Source organism: Cavenderia fasciculata (assembly GCF_000203815.1).
Source record: "Cavenderia fasciculata unplaced genomic scaffold Scf_Dfasci-G-b-143d02.r1-5, whole genome shotgun sequence".
Classification (NCBI taxonomy): domain Eukaryota; phylum Evosea; class Eumycetozoa; order Acytosteliales; family Cavenderiaceae; genus Cavenderia; species Cavenderia fasciculata.
The window spans coordinates 88551-112573 of NW_004457713.1; the positions used below are offsets into that span (position 1 = coordinate 88551).

Here is a 24023-nt window from a genome sequence, read left to right on the forward strand (position 1 = left end):
TCGATAATAATTTCCTTTTTTGTCAATGGCGATTGAAATTTCCTCTTTTTTTTGATTTGTACTTTAATATTTATGATTTTATAACTTTATTCGGCATAATAAATAGTATCTTTTTGAGAGGTATCAATTAAAATATGAGGATGTTTTTCTTGTAGTTGTACTGGGTTGATGTTGAGACATTGTCGTACATGGATCTTGACCAATTCAAAGGATTCCGATGCAATGAGATTGGCACCAGCAGTAGTCATCAGACAACCACCGATAGATATCTTGCGGAGGTTTTGGAAACGGAGAATGTGGTGAGCAGAGACATCGCTAATCTTTCTGCATCCAACCAAAGAGAGAACTTCCAAAGTCGAATAGATGGCACCTTCAGACAGTGCTTTGATACCTTCGTCAGTGATATTGACGACTGCATCAATCTTTAGTTTCTTGAGACTGGTGAGTGATGATGCAATACGTTCGATTGAAGTGTCGGTAAGGTTCTTGCAAAATGCAATGTTGAGAGAGGTAAGTTGTTTACAGGAATGTGTGATCGAGTGTATGGTTTGAAATTCAATGTTTCCATAACTCCAATCGAGTTGGGTGAGTTTGGGCATTGAATGAATTTCACCATCCTCTGACAACATGGTAACGTCTTGGAGACCATAACAACGACGTAAACGGAAATTAGTAAGCTTGGTACATCCTTTGGTGATACATCCCAAGTCTGACGATATCTTGTGGCAGCCAGAGATATCGAGTTCGACCAACTCTTGACAACCGCGACCGATTGGCTTGAGCGAGGTGACGTTGTTGAGATTAGCCATTCTAAAGATTCTCAATTTCGAGCAATGTTGTGCGATATAGGCAATACCAACATCGCTGATTGAACTACAGTAGGAAATGTCAAGTTCCAAGAGCGAGTTTGTAAACTTGGTCATTGCAGTGATACCTTGGTCCGATATGATTGGATTGTGTGTAAAGTTGGCGTACTGTAGGTCGGGACAATACTTGCCAATGAGACGGAGTGTATTGTCAGAGGCAGAGGCAATAGATTGTGCAAGACTGATGAGTCTAATGTCGTGGAGGTTTCTAAAGAGCTTGTCAATGGCCGACGATGTAACGTTGCGACATTTGTTCATTGACAACTCTTTGAGCAAGAGACAGTTGTTGGCGATGGCGTGGACAGTGGCATCACCGATTTGGTGACAGCCCGAAAAATCAATGATAGCCAACTTGGGCGATTGTTGAATGAGTGCGACTGCTGAATGGTCGGATATATTACATTTCTTGAGATATACATTGACGAGTGGCAACTGCATGTTGGCAATGGCAATGATCTTGTCGTCGGTGATAGATTTACATTTTGTGAGGTTGAGTGTGTGCAAATGAGTGAGTGGTTTGTTTGTGGGTGGTGATTGTGGAGTGAGCGTAGTGGACAAGAGAAGAATGTTGTTGAGTGATGATACCAATGTGCCAGAGGCAACTACTGGATTGTTGACGTGGCTGTTGGCTCTTCCCAATGCCTTGTCAATAAAGCAATGCTTGATGGTGTGATGTGGAGAGATGGGACCACTGTCGCTGTTGGACAGTTGCTTCTCAATCGATCCAGGTGCAGACGAAGAATGGAGTGGGTGGTGGTCTTTGGTGAGGAGATTGGTTGGAATGATGGTACTGACATTTGTACAAGAGACAAGACTGAGTGTCTCGAGATGTAGAAGCTTTCGGACGATCAGTTCGACAGTGCTGTCTGTGATTTGCTTGCATCCATCCAACACCAACATCTTTACACGTGGACTGTATTCAATGATACCTTCGATAAACTCGATTGGCAAATGACTGCAGTCCTTGAGTGACATGTGTGCAATTCTCAAGAGACGATCCTCGACAAAGTCCAAAATCGATGGACATCCAATAGCAGATTGGTAAAATTCGACAAACTGTGACGACGATGTAAACTTTTTAATGTGGTTGATAATAATGTCACGGTTGTATGGGTCGAGGTCGATACCCTTTTGAAAGAGACTTCCAGCCTTTTTGAGTAATTTGATAGAGGCCATTTTGGTGTGTGGTCTCTTTGAACACATGATACCATAGACATGTGATAGATATCCATAACGAATATAGGCACATCCCATTTCAATACGAATGATTGACATTGGATCAGAGTCTAGAAGCTTTTGTATTTCGTTTTCGTCTTTTTTCTTTGATACAAAGCTCTTGTGTGATACATTGTCATAGACTGAACGATGAATAAGATCTGGTGACTCTGATGCTTCCTTTTCTTGCATGAGCAACTCAAAGGGTGAGAGATTTTGAGTGATTGCTTCGGCAATTTCGCGGTGGTGTGATTCTGGTAACTTTTCAAACGACTGAATCAAACAGTTGAGTACTGTCGATGCACCGGCATAATAGGCAGCCGACTCTTTGAAACTTTGAGAAGTATGGAATCCCTTTTCAATAAATTGTGATTTTTGGAGTACAACTGGGAATTTGGAGGGATTAATCTTGATGGCTTCGATGATCTTTTTACTTGCTCGAGAGAATACTTTGCTACGCAATCCATTTGCTTCGTTCATATCCAATTCAATATTGTTGTGTGTACCATTGATGCAAAGAAATTCGGCATACTCGAGTAAAACATTGTCGAGTGTAATCTTGGGACGTCCACCATCACAAACACTAGCACGTAACTTGTCTTCGGCAGCGTCATAATGAAGATCAGCCATATCCGGACTACATAGACGAGACATTCTTGCACGTTCGACCAACATGAGTGCCCAATTGGCAGATACCTCACCACTGTGAGGAGATACAGAGAGAGCACTTCTAAAATGATCATCGGCCAAACTCATCAAACGTTCGGCGATTCTTGAAGTGTCAACATCGGTTGGACAATGACATTGTTGAGTGTCCTTTTCACGTGTTTGTTCTTGTTTGGCTTCATCCCACAGTACCATACCTTCGGCAAACTCGACAAGATGATGAGCCTTTACCTTGGCCTTCATACGTTTAACATCGGATTGTACCAAACGAATACCATCGTTTTTCATCAATTCCGAAGATGCTCTTTTAGTCAAAGCTACACCCGTAAGTTGACTAAATCTCTTCATTACCCATTGAATATCGACGAGGTCAACAAAAAATTCTTCTTCCTCTTTGATATCTACACCTCTAATGTACTTTTTCAACATATCTTCATCAAATTTCTTATTGTGAATTTGTTCAAATGTAATAATCTCTCTTGATTTTGGAATAATTTGAAAAGTTCCAACAAATTTCTTTCTAATCGATTCCCTAATGATATATATAAAATAAATGAAAATAAATTGAAAAAAATAAAAAAGATTAATTAATAAATGGGTTCCATTTTTGTTTTGTTTCTACGACGTCTTTGACATACTTTATAGAATCAGGCCAGATTTTTCCTTTTGGAGTTTGTTCATATGTAAAAATAGTATTAAAGTAATGAACAACCACCTCTTTAAATGGTTCTTCAGAAGGAGTATCTGCTGTTTTCATTTTGCCTCTAAATAGTGACATGATTTCACTACGCATTGTTCTTGCTAAAATTTCACCCAAAATGATCTTTCGAAGTGAATTACATGTAAACAATCTTCTAGCAAGTCCCAAATATCTACAATTAATTCCCATTCTATGTAATTCTTGTGTAAGATGTAATTCTCTTTTTTCCATTGAATCCATGTGATCTAAATGATAAACAAATTTTGGTATAACTTGTAAAAATAATCTATATGATGCTTCTTTTACTTCATCTAAAAAAATAAAAAGAATAAGAAAATAATTAAGGAGATTTTTTTTTTCTATAATTTTTTTTTTACTTACAATTATGTTCTGTAGAATTTGGATCAAATTTACCCCAACCGGTTAACGCATCTGATGATAATGGATTTTTATTTGATTTTACTAATTCAGGCTATAAAAGAAAAAGAAAAGTGTTTGGTTTAGTTTTGATTTTTTAGATTTTTTTTAGATTTTTGTTTCCATCCAACATACTCTAATTAATTCATATAAATGAGAAGGAGGAGTATTATCATTAATTTTAACAATTGGAGGATAAACTCTTGCAAAATCTAAAAGATAATGTAAACCATCTGAACCAATATGACCTTCAATATCACCACAAGAATGTAATAATCTTGGAGAATCTTTTCCAACAAGATGACCTTTAAGATTGAGAGCTTGTGCTGATTGTTTCATTTTTTCGTTGAATCCAGGATCTTCGCTGTGAACTGTTATACCACCATCACTGCTACCATAGACAATAGTCTCTGAATTGATTGGTAACAATGACATGGCAACCAAACGATAACCTCTATAGTCGATCAATGCCATCAATGGATGATGTAAATCCTCTACTCTAGCATTGTAATAACTCATCAATCCCTTTAATTCATGACCTGCTGCTTTCATTGCATTCTTATCACCTGCATATAATCCTTGTGAATCTAATGCCAACTAAAATAGATAATAAAAAAAAAAAAAAAAAAAAGTTAATAAAGAGAAACATTTATATTATATTTTTTCTTCTTTTTTCTTTTTCTTTTTTCACTTACTTTAAATAAGATACCACAAGAAATATATTTATGACCACCGGCAACACCACCAATATTGATTGGTTTAATAGTTTTGAGGTGAAGAGGTAGAGTAAGTTCAGAGATGATAACCTTTCCATAGATTTTGGCAGTGTATACAAAATCGTGTGCCAATTTACTAATCTCTCTGTATCCTTCCATTTTGTTGTTATTGACCAATGTTTGAAACTCTGCATTCCAATCTTTGGCGGTGGACAGTACCTTTTGTACTGGTTTTAGGATGGCAGCCTTTTCATCGTATTCGTCTGCCATGTAGCCGGCACCTACTCTTGGGTAGGGTGGTGTTGTTGACGATGCTTGAGCATCGACATAGGATGATTTGACAGCCGACAAGTAGGACTGTGGTAGATGATTTCTATCGGGTGGTTCCAAAGCTCTTACTTTGTTCATTTCGCCAGTCTCTATCGATGGCAGCGTATAAGGTGTAATGGTATGAGGAAATGCCAATACAGGTGTTTTATGTGGTGCTGGTTGTGGTGTAGATGGACCAACCACATCATCTATTGTTGAAGGTGCAGTCATTGATATAATTGGTTGTGATTGTGTTATAAATGGTGGTTTATGATTATTATTATTATTATTATTACTATCTTTATTTGTTGGTACTCCATAGAAATAATTATTACTTGATGAAGTTGATGAATCGAGTTGAGGAGAATTGGTTGGTGATGATATATTTGCGGTTGGTATATGTTTGATGTTATCAAGTGATGATGCAGATGTTAACGATTCCATTGAAGGTGATTGTTGTTGTTCAAGTAATGATGGATAAGATGTTTGATGTTGTGCTGGAGGTACTTGTTGACTTTGTTGACTTTGTTGTTTCAAAGAAGAAGAAGAAGAAGAAGAAGTTCTTGGTCTTTGACGAGATTTATAAAAAGAAGCATCAGATGATGATGAAGTCTCGTCAAGAGACTCTACATTTGAATCGTGAGCATAGGAATAACCCATGTCATCGTGATCGTGATGTCCTTTGTAGCCATACAATTCAGAGATGTGTTGTTTCTGTTCGTCGGTTGGATGTTGATAGACATACAATGAAAATCTTCTTGCTTTTTTCTCTGTACTACTCATACTACCACCACTACTATTACTACCCATACTCTGACTTAACATATTACCTGATTTACTTATAGTAGGACTACCATTACTATGTTGAATGGTATTGTTTCCATTACCGTTACTATTACTATTACTATTACTATTTTTTATATGATTATTATTATTATTACTATGATGAATATTGTCTGTTGTTATATTTGATACGTCATTACTACTTTGAATAGGTGATCCACCCATACCCATAAAAGGTATTTCATACTTTGGTGGATGATTGATATCAGTGTTCAAGTTTAGACTAGCTAACTTTTGTTTAATCAATCGTTCCTTTTCCTCTAGACTATCAATCTTTGATATCATATCTTCATCTTTTCGATTACCATTACTAGTACCGTTATTCTCTAAATAAACCTCTCCACCATAATGCATATTATTATCATTATTGTTATTATTATTATTATTGTTACTCATTTTCGTAATATATATATATATATATAGTTGAGAGAGAAGAGAAAAGTAAGTTAGCTCTTAAGCTACAGCAACACAAAAAAGAGAGGATAGAGGATTTAAAATTGATGTGTACTCTTGTTGTTGTTGTTGTTGCTTGTTGTCTACTACTACTATCTATCTAGTTTTAAATATTATATATATATAATGTTATAAATTACACTAATGTTATAAATCTATATGTTGTAATGTTATTATTCTAAATTAATTTTAATACACTTTTTAAACAAGAAGAGGTGTTTGTTTAATAATTCTATAGTTTTAATCGATTTTGTGACAACATAGAGAAAAATTCGAGTTTTGAGGGGGAGAACCGTCTTCCAAAAAAGGAATTTAAAAACGAAGGTGATTTAGGGCATTCCAAAATGTTGTAGTGTAAGTTTACGCTCTAGAGTCCTTTTTAATAATATTATTGGTTTTAAAAAAAAAGACAGGATAATTAAATTTATTTATTAATTATTTTAAATATGTTGTTTTTACACAAGCGTATATATATAACACATATGATGAGATGGCTGGTTACTTGTTTTGAAAAAAAAGAATGATACTTCTTTTTAATTATTATTATTGTTAGGTTTGTTTGGTTTAAATACCTGGTAATGGGAATTGTTTAGAGAATGATTCAACTTGAGATTTAATTTCTTTGATTTCTTGGTTGCTTTCGAGGGCAGCAGTGAAATCGACCAACTTTGGACCAACCTTGGTTTGAATGTCAATGCAAATCTTGAGGATACGATCGAGGAATTCGACGACCTTTACAAAATCTTGTTCCTTGAAACCACGAGAGGTGAGGGCTGGAGCACCGATACGGACACCACCTGGGGAGAGAGCACTGGCATCACCGTGGACAGCATTTTTGTTGACAGTGATGTTGGCAGCATCACAAGCCTTTTCAAACTTGTTGCCAGTGATTCCTTGTGGACGGAGATCCCACAAGACGAGATGGTTGTCAGTGCCACCAGTCACCAACTTGTAACCCTTGGCAATGAGATTCTCGCCAATGGTACGAGCATTCTTTTGGACTTGAGCAGCGTATTCGTGGAAAGCAGGTTGAGAGGCTTCGAGGAGGGCAACGGCAACACCAGCAATGACATTTTCGTGTGGACCACCTTGGAGCATTGGAAAGACGGCAAAGTTGATCTTGTTTTCAATTTCGGGGATTGACTTTTTGAAAAAGATGATACCGGAACGTGGACCTCTGAGAGTCTTGTGAGTGGTGGTGGTAACGACATCACAGTACTTGAATGGCGAGTCGAGGAGGTTGGCAGCAACCAAACCAGAATAGTGAGCCATATCACACATCAAATAGGCACCGACACTATCAGCAATCTCACGGAACTTGGCATAGTTCCATTCACGTGGATATGCAGAGCCACCACAAATGATGAGCTTTGGCTTAAAGAGGTGTACATTCTCTTGGAGACGTTGGTGGTCGATCAAACCATCGGCACCGATTTGGTATGGCATCGATTCAAAGTAGACAGAACTGGCTGAAATCTTCTTTTTAGCGGTTTGGTAACCGTGTGTCAAATGACCTCCAGATGGGAGATCAAGTCCCATGATACGGTCGTGTGGTTGGAGAAGAGCAGTATATACTTCAAAGTTGGCTGGTGATCCACTGTATGGTTGAACGTTGGCTCCCCATTCCTTTTCGTCGAGATGGAAACATTTCAAAGCTCTTGCGATACACAATCTTTCCAATTCATCGACAACTTCAGCACCACCATAATATCTAGCACCTGGATATCCTTCAGCATATTTATTGGTAAAATGTGATCCAATAGCTTCCATAACTGCTTTTGATGTAAAGTTCTAGAAATAAATAAATAAATATATATATTAGTATATAGATCTATATTATATAAACAACAAAGAAAGAGTAAAACACAAAAACACTACATACTTCTGAAGCAATTAATTCCAAACCATCAGTTTGTCTTTTCTTTTCTCTACCAATCAAGTTGAATACATCTTTATCTACAGTCTCTAATGATCTGCATCCAATAAATTCTTCTGTTGACTAATAATAATAGTAATAGTAATAATAGGTAGAATGAATGAAGAGTTAGTATTAAATACGTTGTATGTGAACTTCAGTTGCTACACTACACATCTCTCTTACCATGGTTGGTTATAATATATAAGTAGTACTTGAGTGTATAAAGAAAAATAAATAAAAATGATTAATAAGAGATGGTTGGTATACCTTTTACTAGTGATAAAAATAAAACTATTAATTAAATTAAATGTTTATGATGATTCATCCGTTTGCAAGAACAACAAAAAAGAATAAGATCAGTTTTGAGTTCGCACAAATTTTTTGGGTGGTCAGAGCAATTTACCGAACCACGGGCGTACCTCTGCATCGTGATGCTCGTTTGTTAGACTCGGTCGTTGCAGATCAGCAGTCGGCTGATGAGTCACTCAAGATACCATTTCCCAATCTATCTACCGCCTTCGTGGATATTATCCCGACCGAAAAGAGATGATCACCACATTTTATTGTAAAGTAAAAAAAAACTACTATTTATTTATTTTTTAAAAAGATGTTAAAAGTAGTATTTATACATGGAATTGGGGAAAAAATACAAAATATTAATAATATTACTATTGTTGTTGTTGTTGTTATTGTTATTGGTTGTAATTTGTGTGGAAAGGGGGGGGGGGGGGGGGTTAAGTTGTTGTTATTGTTATAAGATTACAAGATTTCATTTCTTTCTTTGTTTCTTGCTTCAAATTTAAGAGATCTACGATAGAGATCCTCTTCATCGAAACGAGGTTTAAGATTTTTCAAGAGTTTAGATATTTGGTATACTGGTTGAAGGTTGTAACGAGACAATTGAGATCCGAGTACAGTAGAGATTACATTATAGACCAATCTTCTCTTGCTAAAGTTAATCAAATTACCAATGAAATCGGGATTACCATCTTCGATAAAGGTGAGATCGGTAAGACAAACACCGAGATAGGGCAGGAGTGGTGGATTGGCTTTGGCCAAAAGTTCACGATATACTTTGTAGGAAAAGGCATTGGATAGTTGAGCTTGTAGATCGGTATATGATTGTTGAACGGCCTTTGGCATTTCTTCACGTGTAAACTTTAATCTATGAATAGCAGATTGATTTAATCCTGATAAAATTGCCATTGCTGTATTATAATTATTTAATTGTTTTAATAAAAACTAAATGAAAAAAAGGATTAATTAGTATCTATTATCTAATCACGATATCTATTTATAATTTAACATACTTCACCAATTTTAACAAATTTAGCCATAACTCTTGCTCTATCTTTAACCTTGTCATGATTCAAAATCATTGAAGCAGTCCAAGAAGAGATTTCATTAAAACGAGAGATGAGAGCCAAAACATTGGGAGAACGGTGACGAAGTTTTGGTTTGTTCCACGATTGATTGAGAAGTTCACTTGGTTTGATGGCAGCAAACATTTCAAAATCGATAAGTGTAAGTTGACGAGCAATTTCTTCATCATCAACGTCTAGAATATCGAGTGATTGAGACCAAATATTCTTTGGTACCTTTGGTTCTGGTGCCGGTGTAGTAAAGACGACCTTGTTCTTTTTGTCGTCTTCATCCTCTTCAGAACCACCCTTGATCTTGGAGTTTAGCGTTGTCATGATACGAACAGAGTGTGAATGGTTACCTTCGTGACGGAGGTTTTCGCAAAATGCCTTGATGGTTTGAATCATCTTGTCGTTGAGGTCAGAGAAACTCTCCTTGACCCAGTTTTTGAGTACATTGACAACACGAAGTTGAATGTAGATGGCAATCTTTTTCCATTCTTCCTCTGTTTGTCCGGCTAGTTGTGGTACATTGTAACGTTGAATGAGCTTTTGTAAAAGCTTCTCGGGTGTGGTAAACGATTGATAGGTCAAGAGGAAGATCTTTGTATATTCGAGATCGTGGTTCTTTTCTGGTGCCAAAAGGATAACCAATTTGTTGAGTGAAGCTGCCTTGATTGCTTTGATATTGTTACTTGGATCGTTGTTGTTGTTGTTGTTGTTCATATTCATGTGGTTGATACTACTGCTGCTTGATAAGAGACTGGCGCTACTAAGATTGTTTGGTAATGGAATACCTCCTGATTGTGTAAGAATTGATGGTGATGGATGGCTTGGTGGTGTGGTTGGATTGGATGGTGTACCAGTCATCGATGCTCCCAATCCTCCACTCAACGATGTCGATTGTGTAATACCTGCTGGTGGTGATGTACCATTTTGTGCAGCTGCCATTGCTTGTTGTTGTTCCTTTTCTTTATCCTTTTCTTCAACATACAAAATATTGGAATCTGGTTCATCATAAATATTTGCATCTTCCATTTCAACAGGTTCTATAAAAAAGAGAGAAATAAAACAAAAATCAATAAATGATTCATAACATACAAATATATTTCCTTCTTTTCTCTCCCTCTCTTACCTTCATATAATAAACCCAAAAAAGCAAGATGTTCTTCTAATGATTGTTGAGCATCCTTTTGTCTTTCATCCAAAGTTAGTCCAAAAATCTTTTCAGAATCTTTCAAAGCTGTTCTAATTAAAGTTACTAATCTACTTTCATTAAATGCATAGTCTGGATCTAAATAAAAATAAAACAAGGAGTTTAGAATGATTAGTTGGTGTTATTATTATTATTATTATTTGTTTCTTTTTGTCTTTTCCTTTACATACATTTTACATTTGCTTCTTCTTCTAAAGACTTTCTAGAATTTAATAAACCTTCATATTGTAAATGTTGAAGAATCAATTGAATCATTGAATCACCACCGATAAGCGGATCATTTGCAAGTGTCTCTTCGTAGGCATAACACTGACCCAAAGCTATACATCTATTGATTGGTTTGATTCTATCGTAGAGATCAGCAATCTCTGGGTGTTCTTTGAGTGCTCTAACAGTCCACAATGATTTATCAATCTTTTCACCATTGTCATTTGCAGCACCAGCCGATGAATGTGAAAGGGGTATATCTGGTGATTGTCCAGAGCCAACCTCATCGACACCAGTGGATTGATGCAGATTACTGCTGCTTTGTGGTGGAGTACTTGGATAGAAACTATTTGGTTTGGGCATGAATCCACTGCTACCAAAACTACCACTACTACTTGTACGATTCAAATTTTGTAAGATATTCTTTGCTGCTTTATGATGTGATTTTCTATTTGCTAAATCAATACCTAATAATTATAATATATACATATAATAATAAATATAATAGATTGAAATGTTAACGAAATACAGATATATATATATATATATATATTATTTGCTATGAATACTATATGTCATACTTGATCTTGCAGGTGATGTTCCTGAACGAGGAGATGAATATAACATTGAATCTCCATTTGGTGATCCCTATGATAGAACAAATAGAATATTATTAGTTTAAATTCTAACTACATGATGATGATGAATGATAATATATCTAAATCTATATTTACAGAATTGGGTAGTGACATGATGACGATGATGATATGCTATAAGAATAGTTTTACAGATTTTATGTTTGTTGTTCGACTACTACTTTCTGCTCTGCTCCTGCCTACTACTACTACTATTTGTTATGTTTATCCTTTTATATATATTGTTGAGTAGAGTATCTATCTGCTGTCTATTATAATGGTGTCATACAAACAAGCAAGTTATAGGGTGAGTTGATTCTTTTTTTTTTTTTTTTTTCAGTACAATTTTTTTGACCAGATCTTTATCTTACTTTGGTTCAAGTTGACTTTATATATCTATTATCTTTTCAACTTTTCTCTCATAAATCTATACGACAGGACAGATTTACTCCCTAATGATATGAATAGTACTATTCAAAGATGTACAGCTCATCATCATTGCCACCGATCAACTAGATGATACAACTACGCTCACAAGATAATGGTTAGAGATTATATTCTCACACAATCATGTTTATTTATGAAGCTGATTGGCCAAAGTTTGTCGGGGAGAACAGTGTAATATGTAAGTGTAGTTTAATGATGATACAGTTTAATCATTAACGTGGTGGTTTTGTCTTTTTAATATAGATTTTGGAGCTGGCAAGTTTAGCCACAACGGCAGTAGAGGTTGTCCAACCGTCTTCAAGGCATCTACCGTGGCTGATCACTTTTAATCAGTCGACTGCAATGTTATAATGATCAACGAGTTCAATACCTCAAATTGAATTCGATTGTTGGTCTATGTTCAATTCTCTTTTGCCAAGCATTTTGATGATGGTTGTTCACCTTTGACGTGTGGCGCAGAGGTGAGGTATTAAACTCGTTTATCATTATAACATTGTAGTCGACTACTGCTGCTGCTGCTCAACTGTCAATCGGCAAATGACTATGGTCACGCTCATTGCTGCCAACTCAAACAAGGCAGCTTGGCTTAAGTCGACTTATTGTATTCCAAAACATTAATAATAATAAAATAATAATTATTTTTATGTTATTTTAAACATACATATTTAATGATCATCTTTCGCGATCAAAGGGGGGGGGGGGGGGGTTCTACATCCAATTCCTTTGTATCTTATTGGTCTGTATACATCTTTCCAGAGAATCAACTATAGATACCAAGAAGGAGGATGTTGAGGGAGGCATTTTTTTATCTCTGTTTAACCTTGTACAACAGGTTAACTGAACAGGACAACTCGATCTGTTCTACTAATTCAACAGATTTTTAAGAAATGGTTGATATATTTATTTATTTATTAAATTTAATTTATTAATTAATTAATTTATTTATTTCATATTATTTTTGTACAATGTGTGTATTTATATTTCCAATAAATGAACAAAAGTACTACGAGAAAGGCATTGATAGATTGGAGAATGAGAATTGGTTGATGGGTAACTGTAGATTTGTGATAGTTGATGGAGTAGCTTTTCTGCTTGATTCGATTTGTCCTTTAGAAGAATCAAAAAGAGCATTACTAATTGACCAAGTATTCTTTCTTCACCACCTTGTTTGACGATAAAACTATCAGATTCAGAGATACCAATCAATGGAAGTATAACATTCTTTTTCCATCTGATTCCATTAGACAATAGACTATCTACTACTTGGATGAGTGTCTCTACTGTACCACCACTAACTGTTTCTGAACCACAATGAGTGATGGTTGTGTCCTTACCACGAGATGATTTTCTCTTTGCTGACGCACTTGCAGAACCTCCTCTTCCACCTTTACTTGAGAATGAGTCCCTAAAGGCTGAAGTACCAGTACTTAAAAGTTCGGATTTGGGTGGGGCCATATCTTGTGCTTTCTTTTCTCTAGAGTCAAACATTGAAAGGAACGATGGTAGAGTTCTAGACATCTCAATATTATTGTTCACGTTTGTGTTCTTGTACATGTTGTTATTGTTATTGTTGCCATTGATTTGTTCTAGTAGTTCAAGTTGTGAATGTTGTTGTAGTTGTTGTTGATAATGTTGTACTTGTTGTTGTTGTAGAGCTGATAGTTGTTGTGGTTGTGGAGATGGTGCCTGTTGTGGTTGTGCTTGTTGATAATAAAATTGCTTTTGTAGTTTTTGTGGTTGTTGTTGTTGTCCTTGTAGTTGTTGTTGTAGTACTAGTTGTTGTCCTTGTAGTTGTTGTTGTTGTGGAATCATTCTCATCATTCCACTTGGTTTGGGAGCTGGCATTGATTTGTCAGCAGCAGCAGCAGATGATCCAAAAGTACTCGAGAGAAGCGAACTAATAGATGAAGCACCTGAAGGAATATCAAAAGATCGGTTAGAGATAGGAGCCAAAGTAACTGAATTAGGACGAGAGGTAGGAGCAGGAGGGGCTCTACTAACAGGTGGGGCAGGGGCAGGAGAAGGAGCAGGAGCAGGAGCAGGAGTTGGAGCTTCATAATCGAATAGACCGAATCCCATTGCTCCATCGTCTTCTTCTTCTTCTTCTTCATATCTCACCACAGATTTCTTAGCATATGATGATGATGATGATGAGGAGCTAGCAATGGCAGCAGCAGCACTGGCAACTGGAGTTGATGAGAAAAAGTCAAACATGTCACCATCTGCGAAACCCATGTCTTGTTCCTCTTCTTCTTGCACTACTTGTTTGGCCAACATCTTTTTTCCAGCCATTGGTAAAGTAGAGGTGGTTGCAAAAGAAGAAGAGGTAGTAGTAGCTGCTGGTTTGTTGACAACAATAGGTTCAGCTGGATAATCGCCAAATAGATCGAATCCCATGTCGCCCTCTGAAGAATCATCATCATCAGCAGCATAAGGTGTTGATATGATGGTCTTTCGGTCGTATGATCTTTCTTTTTCTTCGGCTACAGGTTCAGGGTAATCTGTCATATATGCCAAACCAGAATCATCATCCCATTCTTCATCGTCGTCTTGATCTGCATTATTTTCCTCTTCAATGAGTGCCGACGAAAGTCTTCTTCTCGATAGAGCACTTGCAAGAGTATACATCATATCAGACTTTGCTTCCTCTTTCATTATCTCCTTTTTGACTTGTTCAGATGTCTTTTTCAATGCGAATCCACTTTTAATAGCACCAAGTAGAGACGATTGCTTTTCTGATTCATTAACAGCAGCAACAGAGAGAGAAGAAGCAGCACGTGGTGCATTGCCTGGTACTGGTGGAGGTGGAGCAGCTAGAGGGGCACTTGGTGGTCTAGGAGCACTTGGTAGTGGTGGAGGTGGTGGTGCACCAAAAGCAGAAGCACCACGTGGTGCATTGCCTGGTGGTGGTGGTGGAGGTGGAGCAGACTTGGTGATGGGGGCTAGAGTTGGTCTTGGAGGGGCACTTGTTGTTGGTGGTGGTGGTGGTGGTCCTCCAACCAAAGCTTTACCACGTGGTAGGTGTATCATACCGTTGCCACCAAATGATCTGGCAGCTGGTTGGACAAACATTCCTCCCAATGGTACTGATGTAGCTCCAAACAATGTTGTAGGTACACCTGCTGACATTGAACTTGAAAATGATGAACTACTTGCAGAGTATGATAGATTACCTGCAGCTGAGTAACTTGGAGAAGTTGGTGAATAACTTGGTGAAGTTGGGGAGTAACTTGGAGAAGTTGGGGAGTAACTTGGTGAAGTTGGTTCATAACTTGGAGAACTTGGTTCATAACTTGGTTCATAACTTGAATAAGTTGGTAAATAAGTTGGGGCATCATCACGTGGAGCATATGAACCGAAACTTTGAGCATAGTCATGTGAAACAATACGAGATTCTCTTGATCTGACTGCCCCACCTCTATCTTCTTTCAAAGATGGCTTCGACTCCTTTTTACACTTTTTCTTTTCGAGTACTTCTTTGAATTTTGCTTTAGGAGCTAATAATTCACCACCACCACCCCAAGAATTATCATATGGAGCAGCTTCACCGCCTTCGCCATATCTCATGTCATGTTCATCTTCTTCATCCATAATGTCAGACCAACTTTGTTTTGGTTTCTCTGGTGTAACAAGATAACTGTCCAATGTAGCACCACCAACAATTGACCATTGATTGATTTTAGATGGTGTTGGTTGATCGAGATCAATCTCTGTTGAAGACTGTTGTGGTTTCTTTTTAGATGGTGTTAGATTGATCAATGTTGTTGGTCCATTTTCCTCTTGTGTCCAATCTGTTAGATCATCACGAATAGTTTGCAAGATGAGTGTCGATTCTGAATAACTATCCTCTGAAAGTGTATCCAATTCACTGATTGCATCGTCAAATGACTTTTTAGCCAATTGAATGGCTGTTTCCGGTTTTCCAATCTTTTTATAAAAGGTGGCTACCTTTTTAACAAGACGTAGATGGACTGTGGAATTGGGAGGTAGACATTGTTGAGACTTGCCAAGGGCACGATCGAAAATCTCTTTTGTCTTTTCAATGACCGACTTTCTGGAAATGTCATTACTCTCGACATTGGACAATGCATCCATGATTTCAGCATTCTTTTCCAACAAAACAATTGCATGTTCTTGAATGGTACACTTGGTCAATGATGAATCAATCAATCTTAGAATAGATTGAGATTGATAGTTTAACTCGTCGATTGCCTTTTGCTTTTCTCTCTTTAACTTGTTGAGAGCCAATGGGGTGGCTGGTTTGGATGACGGGGTGGTGGGTTGTGGCACTTGTTTGTTAATCTTTGATTGAGTCACGGTGAGGAATGAATCAATTGATTCGGCCAATAGATTGATTTCTCTATTATTGAAATCACCAAAAGTATCTGCTATTTGATGGAAAATACGGAGTGTTTGGTTATTGTCTTTACTCTCCTCGATGAGATTCTCAAGTTGTTGACGTTTGGTGAGCATGGTTGGATCGGATTCATTGTCGACACCATTGCCGGCATCATGCTCATCTTGGAAGGGGATGTATGGTAGTGCGTCAACCTTGTATTGATCGACAATCTCTTTGAGTGGTGGTGCATTCTTGAGTGGTTGTTCATTCTTTTCACGTTTCTCTACGGCTACAAACGAAGTGAATTGAGTGACGATCGAGTAACGAATCGATAGATCAATGACATCACTCTTTTTGGCAAGTTTAATCTTTTCGTGTTGTATTTTGTTTTCACTGTACGATCCGTCATTGTACTCTCTGATCATGGATCGAGCTGCCAACTTGTGAATCAAACTGCCACGAATAAATCCAATCTCTGGTGTGTGGACAGTGTTGGTGAGCAGACCACCGCCAGGTGCTTGACAGGTGAGTGTGGCACGTGTACAAATACCCGAGAATGCATAGATCACTTGACGTTGTTGACGGAAAATGGATGTGATCACTGATGGCGACTGTTCAATCTTGTCGGTAGAGTCAAACTTGACGCAGACATTGCTCATTGCCGGTTGGACACAACGTTGCAGTTGGTCGATAATCTTTTTGGCCGATGGACGTTTGTTTGGTGTGATAAACTCTGATTGACCTGCACCCAAACGAGCAATCGATTTGATAAAGTGACGAGATACATTCTCACCAATACCAAAACAAAAGATACGACAAAATGATGATGCACGCTTGACCAATTGTTGGATTGTCGATTCGTTAGAGACATTACCGTCGGACAAGAGTATAATATTGTTTGGACGAGTGGGTGTGGCATTGGAAGAGAGAAGGATGAGTGACTCTAGTGGCAGTAAAAGTTGTGTACCACCATAGCTTGGTTGCAACTTGGTGTTGATATGGTTCCATGCAATCTGGAGATTGGCATCGGTCGGTGCAACATTTTCAGCAAAGAGCCAATCGTAAATATCACCAAACTGAACGATATTGAAACGTACATTCATACCACGGAGGTTTTGTACTGCCATACGAAGTGTTCTCAACATGTCTTGGAATGGGTCACCACGCATCGAAGCACTCAAATCGACGAGGAAGGTGATGTCGGTTGGTGGAGTTGAATCTGCATCAGCAATACCAGTATCCAAATCCAACTTTGGATAGAAAGCCAACATGGAAGCATGATGTCCTTTACTGTCAACCTCTACCCACATACGTGGAGAATATACATCCTCCAGACCAATCAACAATTGGAAGTTTTTACCAAGTGATAGAGTGTCGGTTGCCTTACTGTCTCTTGTTAGTTCTACCGTTGCTTTGGTATGTGTCTTTTTGAATCGAATGGGATGTGATGGTGACACAATCTTTACAATGTTGTATGGCATTTCAAGACCTACTTGAACCGATAGATTGGCTTGTGAATCATCGGATACTTGGACGGTAGAAGTGGTGGCTTGGGTGAATTGAGCACCCGATAGTTGTCTCTGAGCAGGTGCAATACTGGCAGGTAGAACAAATGAAATGTCGAGACCGTCGACACTCAGCTCAGTGACATAGGTTATCTTGATGAGTACCTCTGCATTGGCTGGCAAGTTACCAACGCTGACTGTAAACACATCTGGTTTCTCTTCGTCCATTAGATAAGCTCCATGACCTTCGGCAATAGCTTGGCGATATTCCTTGTGAGCCTTTTCCTTTTCCTTTACCTCTCCAATAATATGTTTACCATTGATGTATGCTTCAAAACCACATACAGCTCCCATTTCATCCAATGGGAATACATACTTGGCTTCTATTGGTTTGGATGAGGTATTCTTGTAGTGTTGGTAGATGGTAACCTCTCCAATGAGATCCAATAACTTGGCTCTTACATGAACAGCCTTTAGTGGAATCTGAACACCTCCACCAATCAAACCAGACTCTTTTGCCTCTTCTTGTTCCTCTTCTTGTTTTGATTTTGGTGGAACAGTAGATGAAACAACATCACTATCAATAACAGATGGGATGACAGGCTTTTCTTCAATCTTTAGAGTTGATTGAGGTATTGGCTTTAAAGATTTGTCTTGTGGTTCAAATTCGATTAGATATTGCAATGTTTGTTGCTTTGGATCGAAAATGACCATTTCATCGTCTGAAAATTGAGAGTTGTTATTGTCATTCTTGGCGACACCTTGGACACTGTTGAAACCACGTGGTGGTTCGACAAGCTGTGTTTGATGACTTGTATATTTCTTTGTGCTTCCCAATGCGACACGACACATCAACATGAATCTATTTGGTGATGCAATGACAGGAGTATCACAATATTGATAACTAGTATTTGCATTGGTTCCAAAATAAATACCAGCACCCAAATAACCTGCATCACGTCTCTTTGCACCTGCTACCGATCCCGACAACTTTGGTGTCAACAAACCACGAGACAAAATACCTAAAATATTACTTGTTCTACTACCATGATACAATGTCTTTACATTTTGAACTTTAAATGTTAAATTCTCTTCATCTCTTCTTTCAATTTTAAATATATTTTTAATATTCATTTTCTAAAAAAGAAATAATAAAATAAAAGATAGAATTAATATTAAAAGGAAAATAAATATTATTATTATTATACTTGTTAATTATTATTTTTTTACATACATGATTTGGATTTAAATTAACTTGGGATGATAACTTTTTAAAATCTTTTGAAGTAGAGTCAATACGAGAGATATTACATCTCATGGCACGGTATCTAGTATCGATTGGATTTGAGGTGGCATTAGAGACACCTAGTGATTCACCAACATTTAAAAGATCTTTCATCAATTGTACCATATCTTGAATGTCACCAAGAGATGATTCAGGTGATGATCGAGCTTGTGGAATATGACCATACAACTCTTGATAGAGTTTGGTTACAACTGGGTCAGAGGTAGGTGTTCCTGATTCAAGTGCAGTGGCAATTTGGGTGAGTACCAACTCTGCCTTTTCAACTTGTGGCAATGACACTGTTCCCAGTGGCGTTTGAAGTGAACCCTCTGGAGTGAGTGATAGTTTACCCTTTGATTTGGCATCCATCTTGTCTTCCAAACTTGCAATAGCTTCATTATACAATGTACCAACCAATTGTTGTATCTCTGGTTGAAGTAGTGATGTCGACGATTGTTGCAATGGATTCTGTGCAGTTAGTTTATCAGAACCTACAGACAATGTCATCATTGTTTGTTTTTGGTATCCTGGTTTAGTGACCGAATATTGAACGACTAAATAGTTGTAGATAGAGAGTGCGTCGGCAATCGAACTGGCACTGATCCACTCCTTTTTAGAAGTACCAACAATATCAGTAGTACGACCTTGGTGGAGGAATACACGGTAATACGACTGATCATTCGTATCTCTTTCATTAGATACGACAGTATTGACATCACCAATTTGTATGAGTGACAATGTTCCACCGGCAGCATGCACTTCAATGCAAGCAAATTCCTTTGTACCTCCATTGGTCAACAAACTGTATTTAACAACATGATACTTGTCTTCTGGAAAGGTTGGTGTATCTCCAGCAATTGACTTGTATACATGTCTCTTTAATTGTGAGAATTTATCTCCAGCCGTAGCACCACCAGCAGCAGTTGCACCATTGCCGTCGTCCAAAAGATTTCCAAAATCCAATGATTGAAAGTGATGTTCATTAATGTTGTACAGTGATGCCAATGCATATTCATCAGGTGATAGTAAAGATCCAAATTGAGCAGAATCCTCTACATATTGTTTAGTGACCACTGGTATATTAAACTTTAATGCCTTTCTAATATTGAATGATAAATCATCCAAAAACATATTCTTTTTCTTTCTTGGTGTCTTTTCCAATTGATTACCATCTTCATCTACATCTAATAATTCATTACCATCATCATTCTCTTCTTCTCCTTCTTGTTGGTTATCATTATTATTATTATTATCTTTTGATAATCTATTTAAATCATTGATACAACAAATATAGTAATTTACCTAGATAGATAGATGGAGAGTAATAGTTTAGTTAATATCTATTTCAAACACTTATACTTTCTCTCTCTTTATAAATACAATACTTTTTGATTTAATAAAGTAGTGATGGAACCACCATATTTAATGATTAACTCTTGAACTACTTTTTTATCTTTTAATGTTACACCTCCACCATCTACATAACATAACTTTGATTCTAAAATCTTGTTTACAACACCACCGGTAGAGTTGATGTTATTGCTGCTGTTACCACCACTAGTTCTAATTGTCATTTATCTCTGTGTGTGTTGCAAAGTTGCTTATGTTATCTCTGTCTCTATCTATTTATATATATATATTTACAATAAATGTTTATTATATCTTCTTTTTTATATTTTTAAATTAATTCACAATCTTCTTTAACTTGAGTTATTTAATGTATATACAAATAGTTAACTATGTACAGTAGTAGTAGTTTAGTTGTGTGTCTAGTTGTTCACAACTTTCTATGTCTCTGAAGAAAAATCAAGAGTAATAACATTTCTTTCTCATTTTCTCACTTGTTACCTTAAAAGATTCATCGAAATGGATATTTTCAAGGTCGTGGCCACTCGATTGTTGTAATACATCGAATGTAAGCACACAGTATTATAACAAAAGGTCAATATATATATATATATATATATATATATATCGGTAGTTTGTTTAGGTTATTTTAAATTATCTATATTATATTATGTTGTTTAAGCGTTCTTTCTTAATTTATGAGTAAAAGTAGATCCAGCTTCTGGATGGTGTTGAGTTGCTTCTCTCTGTATGAATTGATAATATGATTAATATAAACATTATTTGACAATTATATTATATGTCATCTGACACCTCTCTCTCTCTCTATCCTATCCTATCCTAGTAGTAATACTAACCTCTAATCTAGTAGAAATGTAAAAGGTACCTGCAAGTACACCAACAAGACCTACAACAAACTTATTACGGAAAGCAGCATATCCTTTTGGGAAGTCATTCCACCAACCTGTATTAAAATAGTTTGAAAAAGAAATATATATAAGTATTCATTATTGCTATTATTATTATGATTACTGTTCAATCAACTATTATTATCATCATCAATGCATGCTGAGCTGTAGAGTAATGTGTTGTTTTTAACTAATATTATCTTGATTATTGATGAATGATATATGTTGTTATTGTTGTTGTTGTTGTTATTGTTGTTGTTGTTGTTGTTGTTGTTGTTGTTGTTGTTGAATCCCTATGATTGTCATACCTCCTGAAAATGCCCAAACGGCTAGATATAAAAGAAAGATATATTAGAATTAGATCATGTTACTACTACTCCTCTTGATGATAAGAACTCTATCATCATCATCATCATCATCATCTGATACATACACTTTGGATAAGGATATCTTTGAACTGCACCCATTCTCTCTTTCTTTCTTTCTTTACAAAACGTTTAATCTAAAAGAACAAAAGATCATTCACTTTTGATTCAGCTTTGCAAATTTTCGATTCTCTCACAAACAATAATGAATAATAATAATAATAATAATAATAATAGTGCAGTAGTAGTAGAAACATGTTATTTAATTTATAAATTACCAAATACAGTATTATTGAATATAGTCAACAATGTAACAGATAATGTAGATCTGATATGTTTATTGTTGACTTGTAAAAAGTTGTATCTTCACATTAGACAACATTATAGTGCATCGTTACAATTCAACAAACCTCTAGAGTACATCACATCGTTTGGAGATCATTATGATGACCACTTTATCAATACTCTAAAGCAATTTAGTCTAGTATCTTTTAGATCGCTCTTTGACAACTCGTTATCAAATCAAATTGTAATATCTAAAGATGATGGTGATTCACCTGTCTCTATCAATAACCATCGCATCAAAGAAACAACTAGTAGTAGTAGTAGTCGTATCAATGATCATCAACGACGTGAAACAAGTATACTTGTAAAAGACATGTCAAAGATTGGTGGAGAATCTCTTTTTGTCATTCCTCCCAATACAACATCAATCTATTTAATGGAACCAATCAAATCACCAACATCGCTACCATTCTTATCTCATCTTTATCATTCGACCGATATTAAAAAGATGACTGTGGGACGTTATAGATCTACTGAAGAACTTTTCAAGTTGCCAGAGAGTCTTCAAAGCTTGCACTTGACATTTAACCGTCCAAGTTGTTTAAAAAGAGGGGATGTATTTCCTCGACACCTCGAAACACTTGAACTCAATGAAGGTACCATTGACCTTTCAGACATTCGTCTAGACAAACTTCAATCACTCAAAGATTTGGTGTTGTTCCCAGTTATTCATACATTGCCCGGTTTCCTTCCGGTTTCATTGACAAGTCTTTCCATTGAGTTTACTAAAGAACCACCATCCAACATTTTCCAATCATTGGTTTCACTGTCTAAACTCACTCTGTACGTTACTCTTGATGACGCTCTACGCCAACACAGTTATGCAATAGATCTCACCAACCTTGGCTCACTAAAGTCGTTCCACTTCTACCCAGGCGAGTCGGTCGCTAATAGTTCCATTTTAAGGCTTCCTCTATCGTCGTCTCTTGAAACCTTGATCATTTTCAACCAATGTACATTGACCAACCTCTCTACACTATTCTTCCCAACAACACTTACTAGTCTTGATATATCGGTCAAGTTGATGTTGGACATGGAGAGAGTATGTTTACCAACAACACTCAAGAAACTAACTCTTGCAAAGTGTAATGTAACCATACCTGTAGGATTCATTCCTGCCAATGTCAACACCCTCACCATCAAATCAGATGAAGATGTTGGTTTGTTGGAAGGGTCAATACCTAGTTTGGTTGAAAGATTAACATTGTTTGGATACAATGGGCCAATTAACTCTAGATATCTTCCCAATTCAATTAAATTCTTGTCTTGGAATAGAATAAAGGATGATCATTGGTTGCCAGAAAGATTGGATAAATTAGCCTGGATGGATTTTGATTCTACTAGACCTCAAATTATTTCATCGTATCCTTCAACTATTCGTTCCCTCGATTATTCAAATTTATTTGGAGAATTTCAAATCATAGTTCCTCCATCTCTAAATAGTCTTTATTGTTCCCTCAGATCAACTTTATCAATTGACAATGTACCAATTTATTCATTGACAAGATCAAATTTAAAAATGCCAAAAAATGACATTGACTATGACTATGACTATGACAACTACAATGGACAAACCTTTTTACTACCAAGTAATTTAAAGAAATTAAAGATTAAACTATTCCATCCCAGTCGAGATGAAACACTAAGTTTTCGATTGGATGATATCATTAACCAAACAAATATAGATCAACTCTCAATTTATATTCATGGTAGATTATTATTCAAAACAACAATTAAAAGACTAGATCATCAATCAGTAATGTTGGTAAACTCTAAAACATTATTTGGTGGTATTATTAATCAAAAACAAAAAATAGAAATTAATAATAATAATCAAAATAATAATAATAATAATAATAATAATAATTATTTACCATTTTATCTTCATTCTCTAAAAGGAAAAGTACCATTTTGGAGTTATGAAAATATTAAAAAAAATTAATTAATTAATAAATTTAAT

At 36.4% G+C, this 24023-nt stretch overlaps 5 protein-coding genes across 5 annotated transcripts; 1 reads left to right on the forward strand and 4 right to left on the reverse strand.

Moving 5' to 3' along the window:
- Window positions 1–86: 86 nt before the first annotated feature.
- DFA_02249 (Histidine kinase A) lies at window positions 87–6128 on the reverse strand (the record flags this gene model as incomplete). The annotated part of the gene is made up of 6 exons (XM_004366582.1): window positions 87–1271; window positions 1662–3279; window positions 3386–3758; window positions 3829–3919; window positions 4000–4461; window positions 4560–6128. 6 exons carry the CDS (start codon window positions 6126–6128, stop codon window positions 87–89), a joined length of 5298 nt encoding a protein of 1765 aa, XP_004366639.1.
- A 230-nt stretch (window positions 6129–6358) lies between these two features.
- Window positions 6359–12455, reverse strand: gefI (Ras guanine nucleotide exchange factor; the record flags this gene model as incomplete). Its single annotated transcript, XM_004366583.1, has 11 exons — window positions 6359–6363; window positions 6758–7976; window positions 8068–8184; window positions 8896–9345; window positions 9414–10513; window positions 10600–10758; window positions 10851–11354; window positions 11469–11535; window positions 11578–11657; window positions 12187–12284; window positions 12340–12455. 11 exons carry the CDS (start codon window positions 12453–12455, stop codon window positions 6359–6361), a joined length of 3915 nt encoding a protein of 1304 aa, XP_004366640.1.
- A 489-nt stretch (window positions 12456–12944) lies between these two features.
- Window positions 12945–20672, reverse strand: DFA_02251 (type A von Willebrand factor domain-containing protein; the record flags this gene model as incomplete). Its single annotated transcript, XM_004366584.1, has 3 exons — window positions 12945–18950; window positions 19048–20362; window positions 20479–20672. The coding sequence occupies 3 exons, from the start codon at window positions 20670–20672 to the stop codon at window positions 12945–12947; spliced, it is 7515 nt and encodes a 2504-aa protein (XP_004366641.1).
- Window positions 20673–21122: 450 nt separating this feature from the next.
- Window positions 21123–21820, reverse strand: DFA_02252 (uncharacterized protein; the record flags this gene model as incomplete). Its single annotated transcript, XM_004366585.1, has 4 exons — window positions 21123–21191; window positions 21303–21409; window positions 21662–21682; window positions 21787–21820. 4 exons carry the CDS (start codon window positions 21818–21820, stop codon window positions 21123–21125), a joined length of 231 nt encoding a protein of 76 aa, XP_004366642.1.
- A 103-nt stretch (window positions 21821–21923) lies between these two features.
- DFA_02253 (uncharacterized protein) lies at window positions 21924–24005 on the forward strand (the record flags this gene model as incomplete). The annotated part of the gene is made up of 1 exon (XM_004366586.1): window positions 21924–24005. The coding sequence occupies one exon, from the start codon at window positions 21924–21926 to the stop codon at window positions 24003–24005; it is 2082 nt and encodes a 693-aa protein (XP_004366643.1).
- Window positions 24006–24023: the final 18 nt, after the last annotated feature.